This window comes from Enhydra lutris, unplaced genomic scaffold (genome assembly GCF_002288905.1).
Source record: "Enhydra lutris kenyoni isolate GAN:26980312 unplaced genomic scaffold, ASM228890v2 scaffoldscaffold50, whole genome shotgun sequence".
NCBI lineage: Eukaryota > Metazoa > Chordata > Mammalia > Carnivora > Mustelidae > Enhydra > Enhydra lutris.
In genome coordinates this window covers 377,970-393,362 of record NW_019154134.1, presented here as the reverse complement: position 1 = coordinate 393,362, position 15,393 = coordinate 377,970, and the positions used below count along the sequence as shown (strand labels likewise).

At 56.2% G+C, this 15,393-nt stretch overlaps 1 protein-coding gene across 1 annotated transcript in view; it reads left to right on the top strand.

Moving 5' to 3' along the window:
- Positions 1–6,645, top strand: part of LOC111156923 (protocadherin 1) — a 22,445-nt gene extending 15,800 nt beyond the window's left edge. The window contains exons 4-5 of the mRNA XM_022518066.1: positions 3,836–4,055; positions 6,210–6,645. Of these exons, the coding sequence (XP_022373774.1) occupies positions 3,836–4,055; positions 6,210–6,604 (615 nt within the window). The 3' untranslated portion in view covers positions 6,605–6,645. The remainder of the gene's footprint in view (positions 1–3,835; positions 4,056–6,209) is intronic.
- Positions 6,646–15,393: the final 8,748 nt, after the last annotated feature.

The following is a 15,393-nucleotide window of genomic DNA, read 5'->3' as shown; positions in this document are numbered from 1 at the left end:
GGGGCTAAAGCCTGGGTGAGAGGCCTCAGGTCCTGGGGGAGTCTCTGAGGCCAGAGGCAACATGTCTCCATGGCGACTGAAGAGGCTTGAGACACTCCCAGAAGGTCCAAGGCGCCAGCTCTCTACTCTGATTCCATCCACAAACTCCCCAATGCCCTGGGGGTACCCCCAAAGTAAACAGTCCTGGGGCAGGGGCAGGGGCTAAAGCCTGGGTGAGAGGCCTCAGGTCCTGGGGGAGTCTCTGAGGCCAGAGGCAACATGTCTCCATGGCGACTGAAGAGGCTTGAGACACTCCCAGAAGGTCCAAGGCGCCAGCTCTCTACTCTGATTCCATCCACAAACTCCCCAATGCCCTGGGGGTACCCCCAAAGTAAACAGTCCTGGGGCAGGGGCAAGTGAAATCTAGTTGCATCCCATTTCTTCTGGACAAATAAGTATCTCTAGGGGGACCGCCAGCAGCTCCTGACCAACGATTTTTTTCTCTTCTGTTCCCATCCTTGCTGCCACCTGGTCGCTCTTTCTTCTATTCCTTTAGCCTCTTCATCGCTTTGTCTTTCCCAGGGATTATTCCTTACTCAGCTGCAACCCAACACATCCACGGAGCCACAGTGAACACCTCCCTTCCACATTAAGACACAACCAAACCACAACACGATTGTCATCATCAGAACACATAGGCCAAGTTCCCACTGTGTGATCAGCATGGTACTAGACCCTGAGGGGACATGGTCATATTCGTAAGAGATAACACACGTGAAAAGATGAGGCAATTGAGCCTCTTAAACGTGGAGTGGGAAATGCCTTAGTGAAGTTTCCCAGCTTGTTCCACTGTTCCTTCTGCTACTAGCTGCTACTATTTTTTCGTCCTTACACAAGGTGCAGTGTACCATACTCAGCACTTTTTGTGAATTAGCTCATTCAAGGCTCATAACTCTTGGTGACATAAGTCATTACAATGCTCATTTTCCAGGAGGGAAAACTGGTTAGTGCTGGACTCAGAATTCAAACACAAAGCATCAGGAAATCTGATTTCCAGAGTCTGCTGTTACCCATAATGCTTTACCAGAGGAGTCCCCTAATTAAGTCCGTTTGGGGAGTAAGAGATGCACTATCACATTAGCCTATTAAAGGCTCTGCAACACCTGCAACAAAGGTGGGGGACCCGTTAAACTTTGTGTAACTCGGGGTTTTCCAAATTTATTTGACGGTGGTGCCCCTCCCTTTGAGGAACACAGTGTGGGAAAACCCACATAGGACATGGGAGTGGGTTCCTGGAAGGAAAATGTCAGACGTGAGCCAGCTCTTCAGTGACGAGCAGGAGTTGGGCAGGAGGTTCAGCCGAGTGAGCCGGCTCCTGAGGCAGGAGTGAGCATGGCCAAGTTGGGGACAGGGAGAGGCAGAAAGGGTAGCATCAGGGCTGGAGTGGAGGGTATAGGAGAGAGCTGAGAGATGAGATGGGAAGAACTGGAAGTTGTAGAGTGCACAGATGCCTGGCCAAAAGTTCCTTAATGGGAAACGGGAGCCCTTGAAAGCTCATGAGTTTTGGGTGAACTGAGTTTTAGAAAGTTCACCAGAGCATGTAGTAGCTATAAATGGGGTAGAGGTGAATGTATAGGATTGAAACTCCAAGGTCCGGACAAGGACGGTGGCCGTGGGGACAATGGGTGATGGGTAGATTTGGCTAAACTTGGGGAGAAACGACCTCTAGGACTCAAAGGATGATTGGATATAGGGTAGGGATTTGGGGGAATGGGTATGACAGCTCCCAGGATTCCCAGGTGTACATCATTCTTCTGTGTCTGGGTGATGGCATAGTGACGAAATTGTTGCCCATGCACAAGGTGATTGAAGATAAAGAGGAATTGAGTTTCAGACTTGTTGAATCTGAAGGGTCAGTAGAGACAGCCAATAGGAAATATACCCAGCAAATGTCTAGAACTTCAGGACCAGCGTCAGAGAGATTTTGGATCTAGGCTTTTTAAGATATGATAGTGATAGAATTATAGGGAATGTTTAGAGTTGAGGATGCCCAACCTTCCATTTTACAGAAAAAAAAAATCATAGGAAAAAAGGCCCAAGTGACAAGTTTTGGATGACCAGGTGTAAGTTTTTGGGGGACGGAAGGCCGCTAAGCTACCATCTTGGGGAAAACTGGGAAGAGAAGCACTGGACGACCAGTCTGCCCGCAGACCCCTCCTGGAGACTCCTTTACCACATCCCAGCCCCAGGTCAATTGTGGGGACCTCATCTGTCATCACCCTGACTCTTTGGTGTTTTGGATCACAACATGGATCCCGAGAAGGGTTGTCTATTCCTGAAGATAAGGTGGGAGCCAAGTTGGGAAGGCAGTTCTGAGCCGCCTTCCCAACAGCTTACCTCAGCTGCCTTGAATGGGATGAAGATTGTGATGGATCAGGAGGTATCGGGAGGATGGGTCTGTAAACCCGGGGTCCCCTTTTCCAGCCTTCTTGATAAGCTCCTACTGAGGGTTTTAGAGTAAAGACAAAGCACCAGTGAAGTCCTAGAGGATTAGAGGGAACCTGGAGACTCAGCAGCAGCAGGGCCTGGGCCTGAGCTGCTCCCATCCCCCGGCTTCTGGGGGCCCTGGGTTTCTGCCCTCCACAACTCCTCATGTCTGGATGGCAGCAAAATCAGTGGCAGTCCCAGGTGGGTGTTTCAGTGGCTGGTTGGTTGTACCAAGTGCCAAGTTGAGGCTGCCAGGTTCTTGGGAGAATCCTTAACCTGAGGCAGGCACCCAGGGCTGCTGGCTGGGAGCAGCCTGTCCCAGTTCCACTACCCCCACCCCAACCCCCCATACAGGCTTCTAAGTCCTGGTTCCACTGAGCCATGGCCCCTCCCAGAAGCTCCTTCCAATTTCCTAGAAGGAGTCTCTCTTTGAGGCCAGCCTTCCTAATTGCTGATGGATGCCAGGCCCCTCCCCCTATGCCCAGGTCTTCCTGGGCCCTGTACCCTACAGTTAATACTCTGTTTCCTGATCTGGAGGATGGGGGAGTTTCCATTGTTCTGCTTCCCCACCCCCCAAGGGGCCCCGGTTTGTTACCAGGCTCCCTTTCCTTCTTCCCCTCCCACCTTTTCTACTCCCAGGCCTCTCTAGAGGGGAATGAAGTGGGGACAAAGGGACTCAAGTGGGAGGGGACGCAGCAGGGAGTCCTGAGGCTGCTTACAACTCGAAGCAGGGCTGGGAACCAAGGATCAGAAAGACACTGGGATCTCTTTTGGATGGAGGCAATGGAAAGTTAAAGAGCAATGAGACAGGTGAGAAGCTGAAGTTCAGGGGTGCTGTTTGGAAATTAGGGAACTGCACTGGTATTGGTGAGCTCTTTCGGAATGAGGAGTCCATACTGCTTTAAGGAAGCTGTTCTGGAAATCCGAAATCCGGAAGCTTGCTCCTGACTGAGGCTATGCTGGAATTAGGGGAGTTGGCTGGTATTGTGCTCTTCTGGCGTGGGCTGTTCTGGAATTAAAGGCTGTGCCGATACTGGGAAGCTGTGCTGTGACGAGTGGTTGTACTGGATTAGGCTTATTGTGGTGGCCTGGGGCTACAATAACACTGGGGCCTGTGCTGTGGTGGGACCTGCAGTGTGTGGACTTGGCTCTCCTGGGAGCTGTCCCAGAATTAAGGGGCTCCTCCATCGTGGTCTGCGCTTTCTTGGGGGCGCTGCTGTGCTAGGGGGCTGGGCCTCTTCTCTATTGCTGCTGAGGCCTGGGGGGCCGGGAGCTCTGGGGCGGGCCTGGCTGGGGCTGGGGGTCGCTCTGGTGGTGGGCCCCCCAGGGCAAGCTGGCCTGCCAGCAGTGACCCTCCTTCTCCCCGCAGTTACCTCACCGACGCGTCACCTTCTCCGCCACCAGTCAGGCCCAAGAGCTGCAGGACCCGTCCCAGCACAGTTACTATGACAGTGGCCTGGAGGAATCTGAGACGCCATCCAGCAAGTCATCCTCGGGACCCCGACTCGGTCCCCTGGCTCTGCCCGAGGACCACTATGAGCGCACCACCCCCGATGGCAGCATAGGAGAGATGGAGCACCCCGAGAACGGTGAGGAGCTTCAGCATGGACAGGGCACCCCGGGAATGGGTAGGAGTAGAGAACAGGGATGAGACTTGGACAATAGCCTCCATTTATTGAGCTCTTGTGTGTTCAGCGGCGCTCACTGAGCCGAGTGCTTTTAGCTATATATTCATTTAATCCTCACAACTGCTCTCTGATCTGAGAACTTTACTGTTCTCTTCACAAGTGCAGGGAACGTGAGGCTCGGAGAGGTTGAGTCACTTACCCAAAGTAAGACAGAGGAAGTAACAGAGCTGGCAGGGATGCAAAGGCTACTCTGACTCCGAAGATCTTGCCCTGGGCACCACAGTGTGCGGCCTTCCTGGGAACAGGGACTCAGGCAGCACTGAGGGAAACTGGAGGGAACCTTGAAGTCATGACAGTCCCTTAATGGGGTCAGAGGGCCTTGAGAAAAGGAAGGGGCCCTTGGATGCTCAGAGGAGCTCAGAAGAGGGTATGATGATCCCCTGAGGGGAGGAACCAGACAGGATCTGGCTGAGGGAAGGGAGTGGGGAGGTCTGGGGACGGGAGAGGCCTGCCTGGGAGGGGTTTGAAGGGTGGTGGCAGAAGGAAGGTCTGGGCCAGAGCAGAGGTCAGTGTGGGAATGGATAGTGGGTGCACTTTCAAAATGTGTGTGTGTGATGCATATGCGTGTGTGTGTGTGTGTGTGTAGGGATCCATGGTAGCCTCTGGAGGGGGAGAACAAAGAAGCTTCCCCTTGGGACTGAAAGACTCCCCAGCTTGGAGCTGTCATTCGGTCTTGCCCTCTCCCTCAGTCCAAACTGCCCCCCCAAAAGATGAAAAGTTCTACTCCTCACCCCTCAGGCACAGGGCCCTTGTCTAACATTCCAGGCCCTAGGTCTCAGAGTGCCCTCCACCCCACCCTGCCCCTCCGTGCTCTATCTCATGCCCGTCTCGTCCTTTTTGTGCCCGCGCAGAGCCGGCTGGCCGGAGCAGGCCCTGAGGCAGAGTGCCAGGTATGTGGGAGCTGCTCTGGGGTCTGGGGTCTGTGGGACTTGGCCCAGCACCCAGCCCCGCCCGCCCAGTGACCTTGTTCTGCTCTATGCCATGTTGGGTCCCCCAACCATGAGCTGAAGAGCCTTGGTGCTTTGAGGGTTAATGACAGAGCTGTCCCCTCCTCACCTTGCACTGGCAGGAGGCCAAGCCAGGGTGGGTGATACCAGGGGAGCCCCGGCCCCAGGCAGTTCTGCTCAGTCATGTCCCTGAGGGAGGGTCACCGCCTGGTACTGTCCCTGAGCAAGGGCGGGACAGGGACAACTATGACAGGAAGTGCTCCTGGCCCAGCCGTTCCCATGGAGACCCCTGCTGCCCAGCAACCACACTGGCTACTGATGTCAGGCGGCCAACTCCTGTTCCCGTGGGTGTTCTGGGCAGGGAGCCGGGGCTAGGCCAGGGGCGGTGGTTGGCATAGGGGGCTGGAGTGTGGTGGGGAGGGGTTGCATGAGTGTGCTTGTGAGGATGCGAGTGTGTGCTTCTATGTGAACTCCCCACTACCTTCTCCCTGGCTTTAAAGGAGGGCCTCACTGTGTTGGGGTAAGGTGGGGTTCTAGGATAGCTGGGAGCACAGTGAGGTTTGGGAGGGGTTCAGAAGGAAGGTATTTGCCCACCTTCATCTGAGGCTGGAGAAGCCCAGTATAGATTTGTGTGTCGTGTCTATTGAGGGTAGGTGTGTGTGTGTGTGTGTGAGACAGAGAGAGAGAGAGAGACAGACAGACAGAGATATTGGACCCTTAAATGAGGATGGGGGTTTCCTCACCCCTAAAGATAGATTTGCTTCTTTAAGCCTGTCTGGAGATAGATGAGGGAGGGTGTAGATGGGTTCTGTGTTTGTGCACCTGTCGGAGGGCAGATTTGGTGGGTGTGTTGATAGGAGAGCTGGAGGGTGGCTGAGGATGGAAGTACGCATCTATTTCAGGGTAGACTGTATGAGAGAGAAGAGCCTGCGGTGGGCGGCAGGAGGCTGTGTGTCTATTTGCGGGTGTGTACGCCTGCCAGCTCAGTGGGCAAAAGGGGCATGCACCCCTGTCCCGAGGCAGAGCAGAGGTGCCCATGGGAAGCCCTGGAAGGGAGCTTTGCAATGTTACTCTGCCTGAAGACTGTCCTCCCCGTTCTCTTGCACAGACCTGCGCCCTTTGCCTGATGTTGCCATGACGGGCACATGTACCCAGGAGTGCAGCGAGTTTGGCCACTCTGACACGTGCTGGATGCCGGGCCAGTCATCTCCCAGCCGCCGGACCAAGAGCAGCGCCCTCAAACTCTCCACCTTCGTGCCTTACCAGGACCGAGGAGGGCAGGAGCCTGTGGGTGCCGGCAGCCCCAGCCCCCCGGAAGACCGGAACACCAAAACGGCCCCCGTGCGCCTCCTGCCCTCCTACAGTGCCTTCTCCCACAGTAGCCATGATTCCTGCAAGGACTCGGCCACCTTGGAGGAAATTCCCCTGACCCAGACCTCGGACTTCCCACCTGCAGCCACACCGGCATCTGCCCAGACAGCTAAGCGTGAGATCTACCTGTGAGCCCCCTTCCGGCCGGTGGCCATACCCCACCCCAGCCACCGGCCAGGCCCCAGTTGGGCCCATTCCAGGGTCCTGCTCCTGACCCCCTTCAGCGTGGACTTCCCAGCCAGGACCCCAAGTGGGGTGAGTACTGGCCTCGTGACCACGCAGGCCCTTCCCCCAAGCAGGGTCCAGGTCCTCTCTCCTCACTTCATCCCCCAGCACCTGGGAGCCCTTCTTCCCCTTTATGGGGCTCCCCCCAGCTGGTGCCCAAGAGGGCTCCTCTATAATGACTAGGCTCCCTTCCCTCGATTTCCAGGGAGCACCCCCTTACTTTGGGCAGATGGTGGAGTCAAGGGTGGGCAACACACTTTTAACTCATTGTTTCCCACATGGCCGACCAGGGTGGAGACAGGATGTCACCATTCCAGCCCTGCTGCAGGGCTGAACTGGGGAGCCCCTCTCCTTGGGAACTCCCAGAGGAAACTCAACCACCAGGGGCTCCCTGAAGGGCTTTTATTACCAAAGGTGGGGTGGGGATGGGGTGGGAGTGGGCCGGAGGCCTTGTCTTCCTATACTGCTCCTGGGCTCGCCCACCTGCCTGCCACGTGCCCCTGCCTGATCCCATCTGGGCACCCCCCTTCCCTGCTGGTCATGCAGTGTCTGTATATAAGGACCTTGGAATGATGTCCCCATTTCTGCCTGATTTGCAACTTTTCTTGTTGATGTTGTGTTGTCTTGGGGGACCCCTCTGGGTGGGGGGAGGCTGCTCTGTGCCCCCTCCTCCCTGCCGCAGTGCCCCCCACCCCAGGCCTCTACTGTTCCATGTTGTAAATACCCCTGGGGCCGTAGTGGGATGGGGGTGCAGGCCAGGGAAACAGTGGTGGGTGGGGGTGGGGATGGGGGTAACATTCGCCTATCAGCAGAGCTGGGCTTTTATTTAATTTTTTTTAAAAATACAAATCTCTATTTTTTTGGAACTGTTGCGCTGTGCCCTGGGGGGGGGAATCCCCGCTCAGGCTGGCCCCCCCACATCCAGATGAGCATCACAGAGGGGCCCTGAGGCTGTGGGGGGCAGCTGGACAGGGGTGGGATGACTGTGCCTCTGGCCTGGTTGGGTGAGTTGGGAGCAGGAAGGTTTGCTCAAGGGGTGGCTGGTTGCTGCCTCTAATAGGGGGAACCTGCACCCTGCCCCCTCCCTGCCCCTCAACCCCCAGCCCCTGCCATGACTGACCCGTCAGCCTGTAAAACCACCATTGCCTTGATCTCAGGGGGTGGGAAGGGCTGCCTCAGGGCACCCTGGGCTCCAGGCCCCCTTCTTCCAGTTGGGCTTCCCTTTGCCAGGGTCAGGGGTCCCCTGGGGGAGGGGGTGGGAAGATTGGGGGGCAGAGAAGCCCAGTCAGCCATGATGAGGTGGGATTCCTTCCTGCACCTCAGGGGGCCAGGGTGTGAAGGGCATCCTACAGAGCCCTCATCTCCCACTGTGGCCATCTCAAAGCCTCAGTCCCTCTTCCTTCCAGAAACCCCCCCACTGCCTTGGCCCATACCTCTCCAGCTCCCCAGGGGCCCAGGCTGGGAGGCTGGAGACTCAGGGTATGGCCCTTGCTTGACTTAGTCTAAGCTTGGGGGGTGGCCCAAGGGTGGGAGGGGTGGGTACAGGCTGCTGGGCTGTCTGGTGCCTTTGGGAGCTGTGCTGCTGGGGTCTTGACTCCTGTAACCCCAGACACCCCACTCCACCTCGGGAAAGCCAGGGGCCTGAAGAATCACCCTATTCTCTGCTCCTTGCCCCTAACTTGGCTTGGGGTAACAGTGCTGGGAAGGAGAGCATTGTTAGGCTGGTAGCCTCAGCACACACAGCCCTTCTATTGAGGGCAGAGGGTAGAGTGGGCTGGGGTGGCAGCAACCAGGTCTGGGGGTTGGCCAAAGGCTCCTTTCCCTGGGGGAAGCCCAGAAGTGGGCTGTGGGCTTGATAAAGAGCCTCCTTCCCCCTGCACAAACAGGGCAGGTGCAATAGCAGTAGAGTTGGTAACATGGTGTGCCCAGCTGGTGGGGCAGTGGCCTCAAGGGCTGTCCTGTGTCCTGGAGGTCAGGGTTCTGGCAAGAAGATTGTATGAGGCCCATTTGCTTGGTGGAGTGGGCAGTCCAGACAGGAAGCATTCCTGGAGTCAGTGGACTCCCCTGGAAGCCCCTGGTGGCCTGGGCACCCTGCCCTGGTCTTGGGGACCCCTGAGCACCGAGTGGAAGGGTGGAGGAGCATTTTGCACAATGGAGAAGCCAGAAGGAAGGGGGTAGCCCAGGTGGCTGGGAGGGCTGAGAAGCACAGAGGAGGAGCCCTTCCTACAGGCAAAGGCAGAGTTCCAGCCCCCTGGTTGGGGTCAGGGCGCTGAGTCTGTCACCCCCTGGGTACTAGAGAGGTGAAACCAAAGGTGGGCAGGGGATGGGTGAAAGCACCAGGGACCACCCCTATTGGTCCTAGGTCTATGAAGCCCTTCCCCAATGCCTTGTGTCGCGTACAGTTTTATGTACAAACAGGCGACATTTGGCCAGAGGAGACCCCCCTCAAACCCAGCCTGACCCAGTCAGTGTCTTCCTAGAGGGGACCTAATTGGTCCCCAACCCCCTACTTCAGAGCATGTCTCTTGGTAGGGGGAGGGTATATGGGGACGTATTTCTCTCCTGGGGTCCCTGAAGCCTGTCTCACATCCCTGGGGGAGGGTCTCTGGGGCATCTCTCACCTCCGAGGGCTCCCTCAGCCCTATCTCTCCCTTTGGGAGTCTCTGGAGGGACATGTATTCCCTCTGGGGACCATGGGAGCATGTCTCCCCCCTACCCAGGCTCTCTGGGGAGCCTGTTTTCCTCCCAGGGTTCCTGGGAGTACTTAAGGCATGTCAGTCTTGGGCCATCTCTCTTCCCAGGGAAGGGGGCTATCTCTGAAGCATGTCTGGGAAGGGATGTTTCTGGCCCTCCCTGCATCTCTCCTCTAGGGGCGTCTCTGACCTGCAGCACTTTTGGGATGAGACGGACAGCTCTGAGTTGTCTTTTCTCCTGGAGGCTCTGGGATACCTCTCTCCTGAGGATCCGGCCGCTGGAGCCATTTCCTCCCTGGATGTGGGCTATCTCCTGGTATTGGGAAGGCTTATGTTGGCCAAGAGAAAGTCTCTTAGGGGGCGTCTCCACGCGGGACTTCTCTGGGAGGGGGGGACTGTGTCTCGCCCATGGGGTTCCCGGGCGGGGGTGTCTGCCCGTGGGGAGAGGGAGACTGTGTCTCCTCGGGTTATCTGAGTGGGGAGGGGGGGCCGTGTCTCTCTCGTGTGTTGGGGGGTGGGGTTCGGGGAGGGGGGATTTGGGCTGTCGGATGCCCACACTGGGGTCGTGTTTCTCTTGGTTCGTGCCACTTCCCCCCGCCCCGCCCCCCCCGGGGAGGGCCCCCCCCCCCCCCCCCCCCCCCCCCCCCCCCCCGCCCCATCCCTGGCGCTGCGAGCACAATCCCGTTGATTTGTAATGATTTCTGTCTCTTTACGTCTTTCTCTTTCTCTGACCTCCCCCCCCTCCCCCGCCGCGAGCATGCGCAGGCACCGCCCCTACCCTCTCCGGTTCGGTTCGTTTCCGGTTTGTTTGCTGAGCTGTCAATGGAAGACCCGTGTAATTATTCCCGAGCTTTACAATAAAAGTGTGAAAACCGGACCCCACCTCACTTCTTCCGGGCCCTCAGGCCTGCGTCCCGGGGAGACTGGGGACTCATTCTGGGATAGAGGCCTTGGAGGGAGCCAGGGGACGCGGCCGAGAGAAGAGGGAAGAGAGACCCATTGGGATTAATCGGTGCCACTCTGGAATGGGAAGCAAAAGGAAGCCGACGGAGGACAGACATCTACTCCATTCATGTCAAAGTGCCTCCCTCCCCCAACCTATGCGCTGTGCGGGACCGGCAGGGCCCCACCCTGAGCTGAGATGCGGGCTAGGGATGGGTGGGGTAGGGGCGCGATGAGGAGCGCTGGGGAAGGGTACGCTGTGCTGCTTCCTTTTTCCAAGGGGCTGGCATCCTTTCCTGTTCCCCCTTCATCTGGCAACAAGTATGAACTGCGGAATTGAAGGGAGAAGGGCGGGAGACAACTGTTGGTCGCTATCTCCCACGGTCAGGAACCAGGATTGGAGGTCGATTCAGGGGACCTGGAAAGGTCTCCTCTCGTCTCCGAGTGCTTTCCCCTCCCCCTGCTTCCGGGCCCGAGCGGCCTGGGTCTCCTTCGTCCGGCTCCCGGGTAAACACCGGCTCCAGAGAGGTCGAAGAACAGAGACCGGATCAGCCGGTTTCCCGGCCCCACCTCCCGGGGTGCCCCTCCCCCCTTCGCGTGCTTCCGCTCAGCCCGCCTTCCTCCTCCCCCACCAGCCTGGCTCCTCGACCCTGGGGTCGGTTCAGCGGCTGGGATTAGTCGAGCGCCCGGACTAATCCTGGATGAGCCTCCGTGTAAACCCGGATCGACCGTGGGTATAGGGGAGGTCGCAGGCGCCCCTTCATCCATTCCTATACGCGCGGCTTCGCAGAGCCTGAAGCCTCTCCCACCCCGACCCCAGATCCCTTTAATACATTAAGAGACTAGTGGTTGGGTCTGCCCTGAGGGATGGGCTGGTGGGGGGGGAGCGGGAGCGGCGGGGTGGGGGCTGTTGTAAGAAGGAAGAAGCCACCAAGACCAGTCTCAAATATGATGCTCCGGAGCCTGGGGGCTCTGGGAGGCCAAGGAAGGGCTGAGGCCTCTTTGGCAGCCTCTGAATCAGGTCAGCCCTCCAGTTAGTGAGCAACCCAAGGGCCCCCCACCAGTCCTCCAGTTACAGAATCACAAACCCTCCTACCTGACCAGGGTGACCAGTCCCTAACCTTGAGGCCTCACTTGATCAGAGGAGGCAAGCAATCAAGAGGACCTCACATCAGTCCCACTCCAGACTGGGCCAGATAGCTGGAGATAAGGGGCTCCTGTTAAGGCCTAGCCCTGAAAAAGATGTCAGGGGTCAAGAGACGTGGGTTATCCTGCGCCTGGCTAGTTCATTTGTTCTTTAAACATTTCCTGAGCCTCTCCCTTGTGCCTGCCCAGCAGAGTGTACTGGGACACCCCAAGAATGACACACAGTCTCTCTGGGAAAGGCAGACAGGTAAATAATAACTGTATCAGGTGTTCAGCCCTGCCCTGAGCTGTAAATTTGGGCTGGAGAGCTAAAGGAGGTGCCTCCTCCAGTAGAGGCCGGAAGGCTTCCTGGAAGGGGTGGTACCAGAGCTGACTTGCCAAGGACAGATCTGGCCTGAGGCAGTTGTATGTGCAAGGGACTGAGGTAGGAGAAGAAAATGCTGTCCCTCAGGGGGGCAGGTAAAATTGTAGAGCTTGAAGGCAGGGGGGCAGAAGCAGAACTAGAAGGGCTTGCTAGGCAACCTAAGGAGGGAAAGCTAAGCCACTGAAGAGATTTAAGCCTCTGAAAGAAAAGGTCACATTCACATTCTTCAATCACAGGTTTTAACTGTCCTCCCTGCTTCTGTGCACAGGTTTCTCTGGGGATGCCTAGGTTGGGAGTGGAGACACACCCACAAACAGGAAGGTGAACCAGGTGCACTGTAGGTTAGGAAAGATGGTCCCCACCTCATTCCCTCCTGCCTGGCATCTGAGACCTACATTAGAAATCTGGCTGGACTGCTTCATAGTGGCAGTACCTTGGGCAGGTGACTGCACCTTTGTTTCTTCATCTGTAAAATGGGGATAATAATGCTCGCCATCACAGAAGATTCTTGTGGGGCCTCAGTGAAACAACGTGTCCTTTCTTTGACTGAACCCACGTTTCACACCTACTATGTGGTAGGCACTGTGCCAGGTGCTGGCCTTGCAGCCCCGAATTAGACAGGCATGATCCCTACTGTCTCTTGGAACTTCCATTCCAGTAGAGAAGACAGACAATAAACAAACAAATGAGATAATTACAGATTGTGTTAAAGTGCCGTGAAGGAAACAAACAGTGGGACATGAAGGAGGATGACTGGAGGTGGGGAAAGGAAGGGGCTGCCTTACTCACTGCGGCCTGGGCAGCTTCTCTGACGACACCTGAAGATGTAGAGCTCAGAACAGAGCATTCCAGGTTCAGGAAAGTGGGGCTGCTGAGGCCCCAGGATGGGAGACAAGAAAGGAGTTAGCCTCATTCCTCGGAGATGGTAAACTTACTGAGGGCAGGAACTAGGTCTCTTACCTCTCCCACCCTTCTGGACAAATATAGGGTAAGGTAAATAAAAAAGGAGGGGATTATCCAGTTTGTTGGGCCAACCTTCCCCATCAACCCAGGGCCTGCCGTGGTGTTGGGGGGTTGTTGGCCTCATCAGAATGTCCATCTGCACAGCTTAATCTGCACTCCAGCTGTTCTGTATAGGAAAGGCCTGTCTGCCCACCCCTGCTCCTTTCCCGGGGTTCCCAATCCTTTCCTTGAATGGGAGGGGCAGGTTGGGGTCCCTCCAGAATCTGCCAGTCCAGAGCCTGGACTGAACAGAGTTTAGTATCTGACCCTGCAGGGGCCGAGGAAGAGGATGTGTCCCTGATGAATATGGCCCAGTGTTTCAGGATCCTTGGGCCTTTTGGAGTCTCCCCTTTGGCCTGGGTTTCCCTTTAGGACGACCTGGAAGAAAGATTTCTTGCACATGGATGCGTTTCACACACAGGCCCCCCCACCCCCCTCCCAGTGCTGCAGAGCGTACACAGCTCCTCACACACTCACCATCCAGCTGCACACTGCATCTCCATGGCAACCAGTAGGCCTGGTCCATGGATGTTAGAAATAAGTGCCAGAGGAAGAGAAGAGAGAGGGAGAGACAGAGGAGAAACATCAGAAATAAAGAGACTCAGAAAGACAGCCTCCCAAGGAGGCCCCCACTCTTTCCTTGCAAACCCTGCAAGAGAGGCTTGAACAGACTCAAGCCTGAGGATGGAGGGGCTCAAGGTGGGGACTAGAGAATGGGCCAGGGGCTATCTGGACACAGGTAATGCGGACACAGTGGGCAATGAGGGAGGAGCAGAATCAGGGAAATTTGAGTGACAGTCTGGAGTCTTGGGCCAAGAGTATTTGGTCTGGGTAAAAGAGAGATGAGGGGGGTGGATGGAGGTGGGAGACTTGGGGGACCTCCTTTCCCTTCTTCCCGGCCTAATTGGCTGTTCAGGCTGAAACCGCCTCTTAGTCACTTAGTCTAATTAGAATTGTTCCGGAGAAGACAGTGGGGGAGGGGAAGGAGAAGCTGGGGTGTGAAGGGGGAAGGGTAGGTGGAGAAGGGTGGGAGCTGGGAGTGGGGGGTGGGAAGTAGGAGTTCTTTCTGTGACCTTCCACCCATACCCTTACCATCCAGTGGATGGGCTGTGGTCTAATTGTCCAGGCTGTGGGTCAGTGTCCATCCTGGCCCTCTGTCCCCAGTCCTCTCTCACATGCCCCTGCTTTCTGCTCAGCCCTGTCTCTTGCTCTACCTCTTTCTCCCTCTGGCTCCCCGTCTTTATTTCCTCATCTTCCTTTTCCCCTTTCATCAAGGTCTCCCAATCTCTGGCCAACAATATTTGTCTAATAAACAGGTAAAGTATTTAGGAATTCTGGCTGGAGCTGAATCAGGGGGAGGGGAGCAGGGAGAGGGGTTTATACTGACAGCAGCCTCATCTTCTGGGAGTAAGAGGGAATGGAACAGACACTACCTGACATGCCTCTCCTCTCTCTCTCTCTCACACACACGCACACACACACACACACACACACACCCCACATACCCTCTCTTCCCACCCCTAGCTAAGGTGAGACCTTCTTGAAGTATGTGGAGCTTGGCTTCTGGAGCTGGACTGTTTGGGCTGCCTTATACAAGGTACTTAACCTCTCTGAGCATCAGTTTCTCCACCTATGAAATGGGGATAATAAATCCTAAATTTGTAGTGTGGGTTTAAGGCGATGGTGCATGTAACAAGCTTAGCACAATAAATACTAAGTGCTGCTTTTCTTATCACTCCCAGACTCCTTTCCTCTCCCTTCTGGAGCCAGGACATCTGCATCTTCCTCACTCCCACCTTATTCTGCTTCCCCAGGCTTTCAGGCTCAAAATGACCTCTCAGTTCCTAGACTCACCCTCCTGGCCTGCTCCCAAGGCTACACAGGGTGGGGGATTGGGGGGGCGGTGAGAAGGCAGGCTTAGATCCTGACACCTGGCCACAGGGTTAGGACAGACCCTCCTCCAGTCTGGGGTCTGGCCTCCCTTCCTCTCAGTACTCCAGGAGGAGGAAAGCGGACAGCCATAAATGATGTAGGGGAAGTGTACTTGCTGAGGGGGACAATAAGGGATGAGCCATGTCCAGAAACCTAAATATTTCATGGGGCTGCAGCACTGGGAAGGGCAAAGTCCCTGAGCTGTGTTTGTGAATGTGCTTGCCCCTCCACGTGGCTTGGAGCTCTTCCACATGCCCAGCGACCTCTGCACATGCTCCAACCCTCAAAGTGCTGCACCCACAGAAAATCGCCCCCGATGAACCCTTTCCTGGCTGTGATCTCGCCAAACCCCCTCAGCCCATGCAAATTTCACTTCTTACAGCTGTAGCAGTTTTTGCAAGTTTGAGGCTGTATTGTGACATGGTCATGCTTTTCTTGTCCATGCAGTTTCCCCTTTAGATCCCCCAAGGATCCCCCTTGCCCCTCACCTCCTCAGTGTGATCAGGAAGACTCAGGAGTTGGAAAGAGCTGGTGGCATGCCAGCAGGGGCAGAGGGGGGTGGCGGTGGTGGCTGGGAGGAGGTCTGAGGTTGGCAGAGGAAGAAGATATCTATGAGA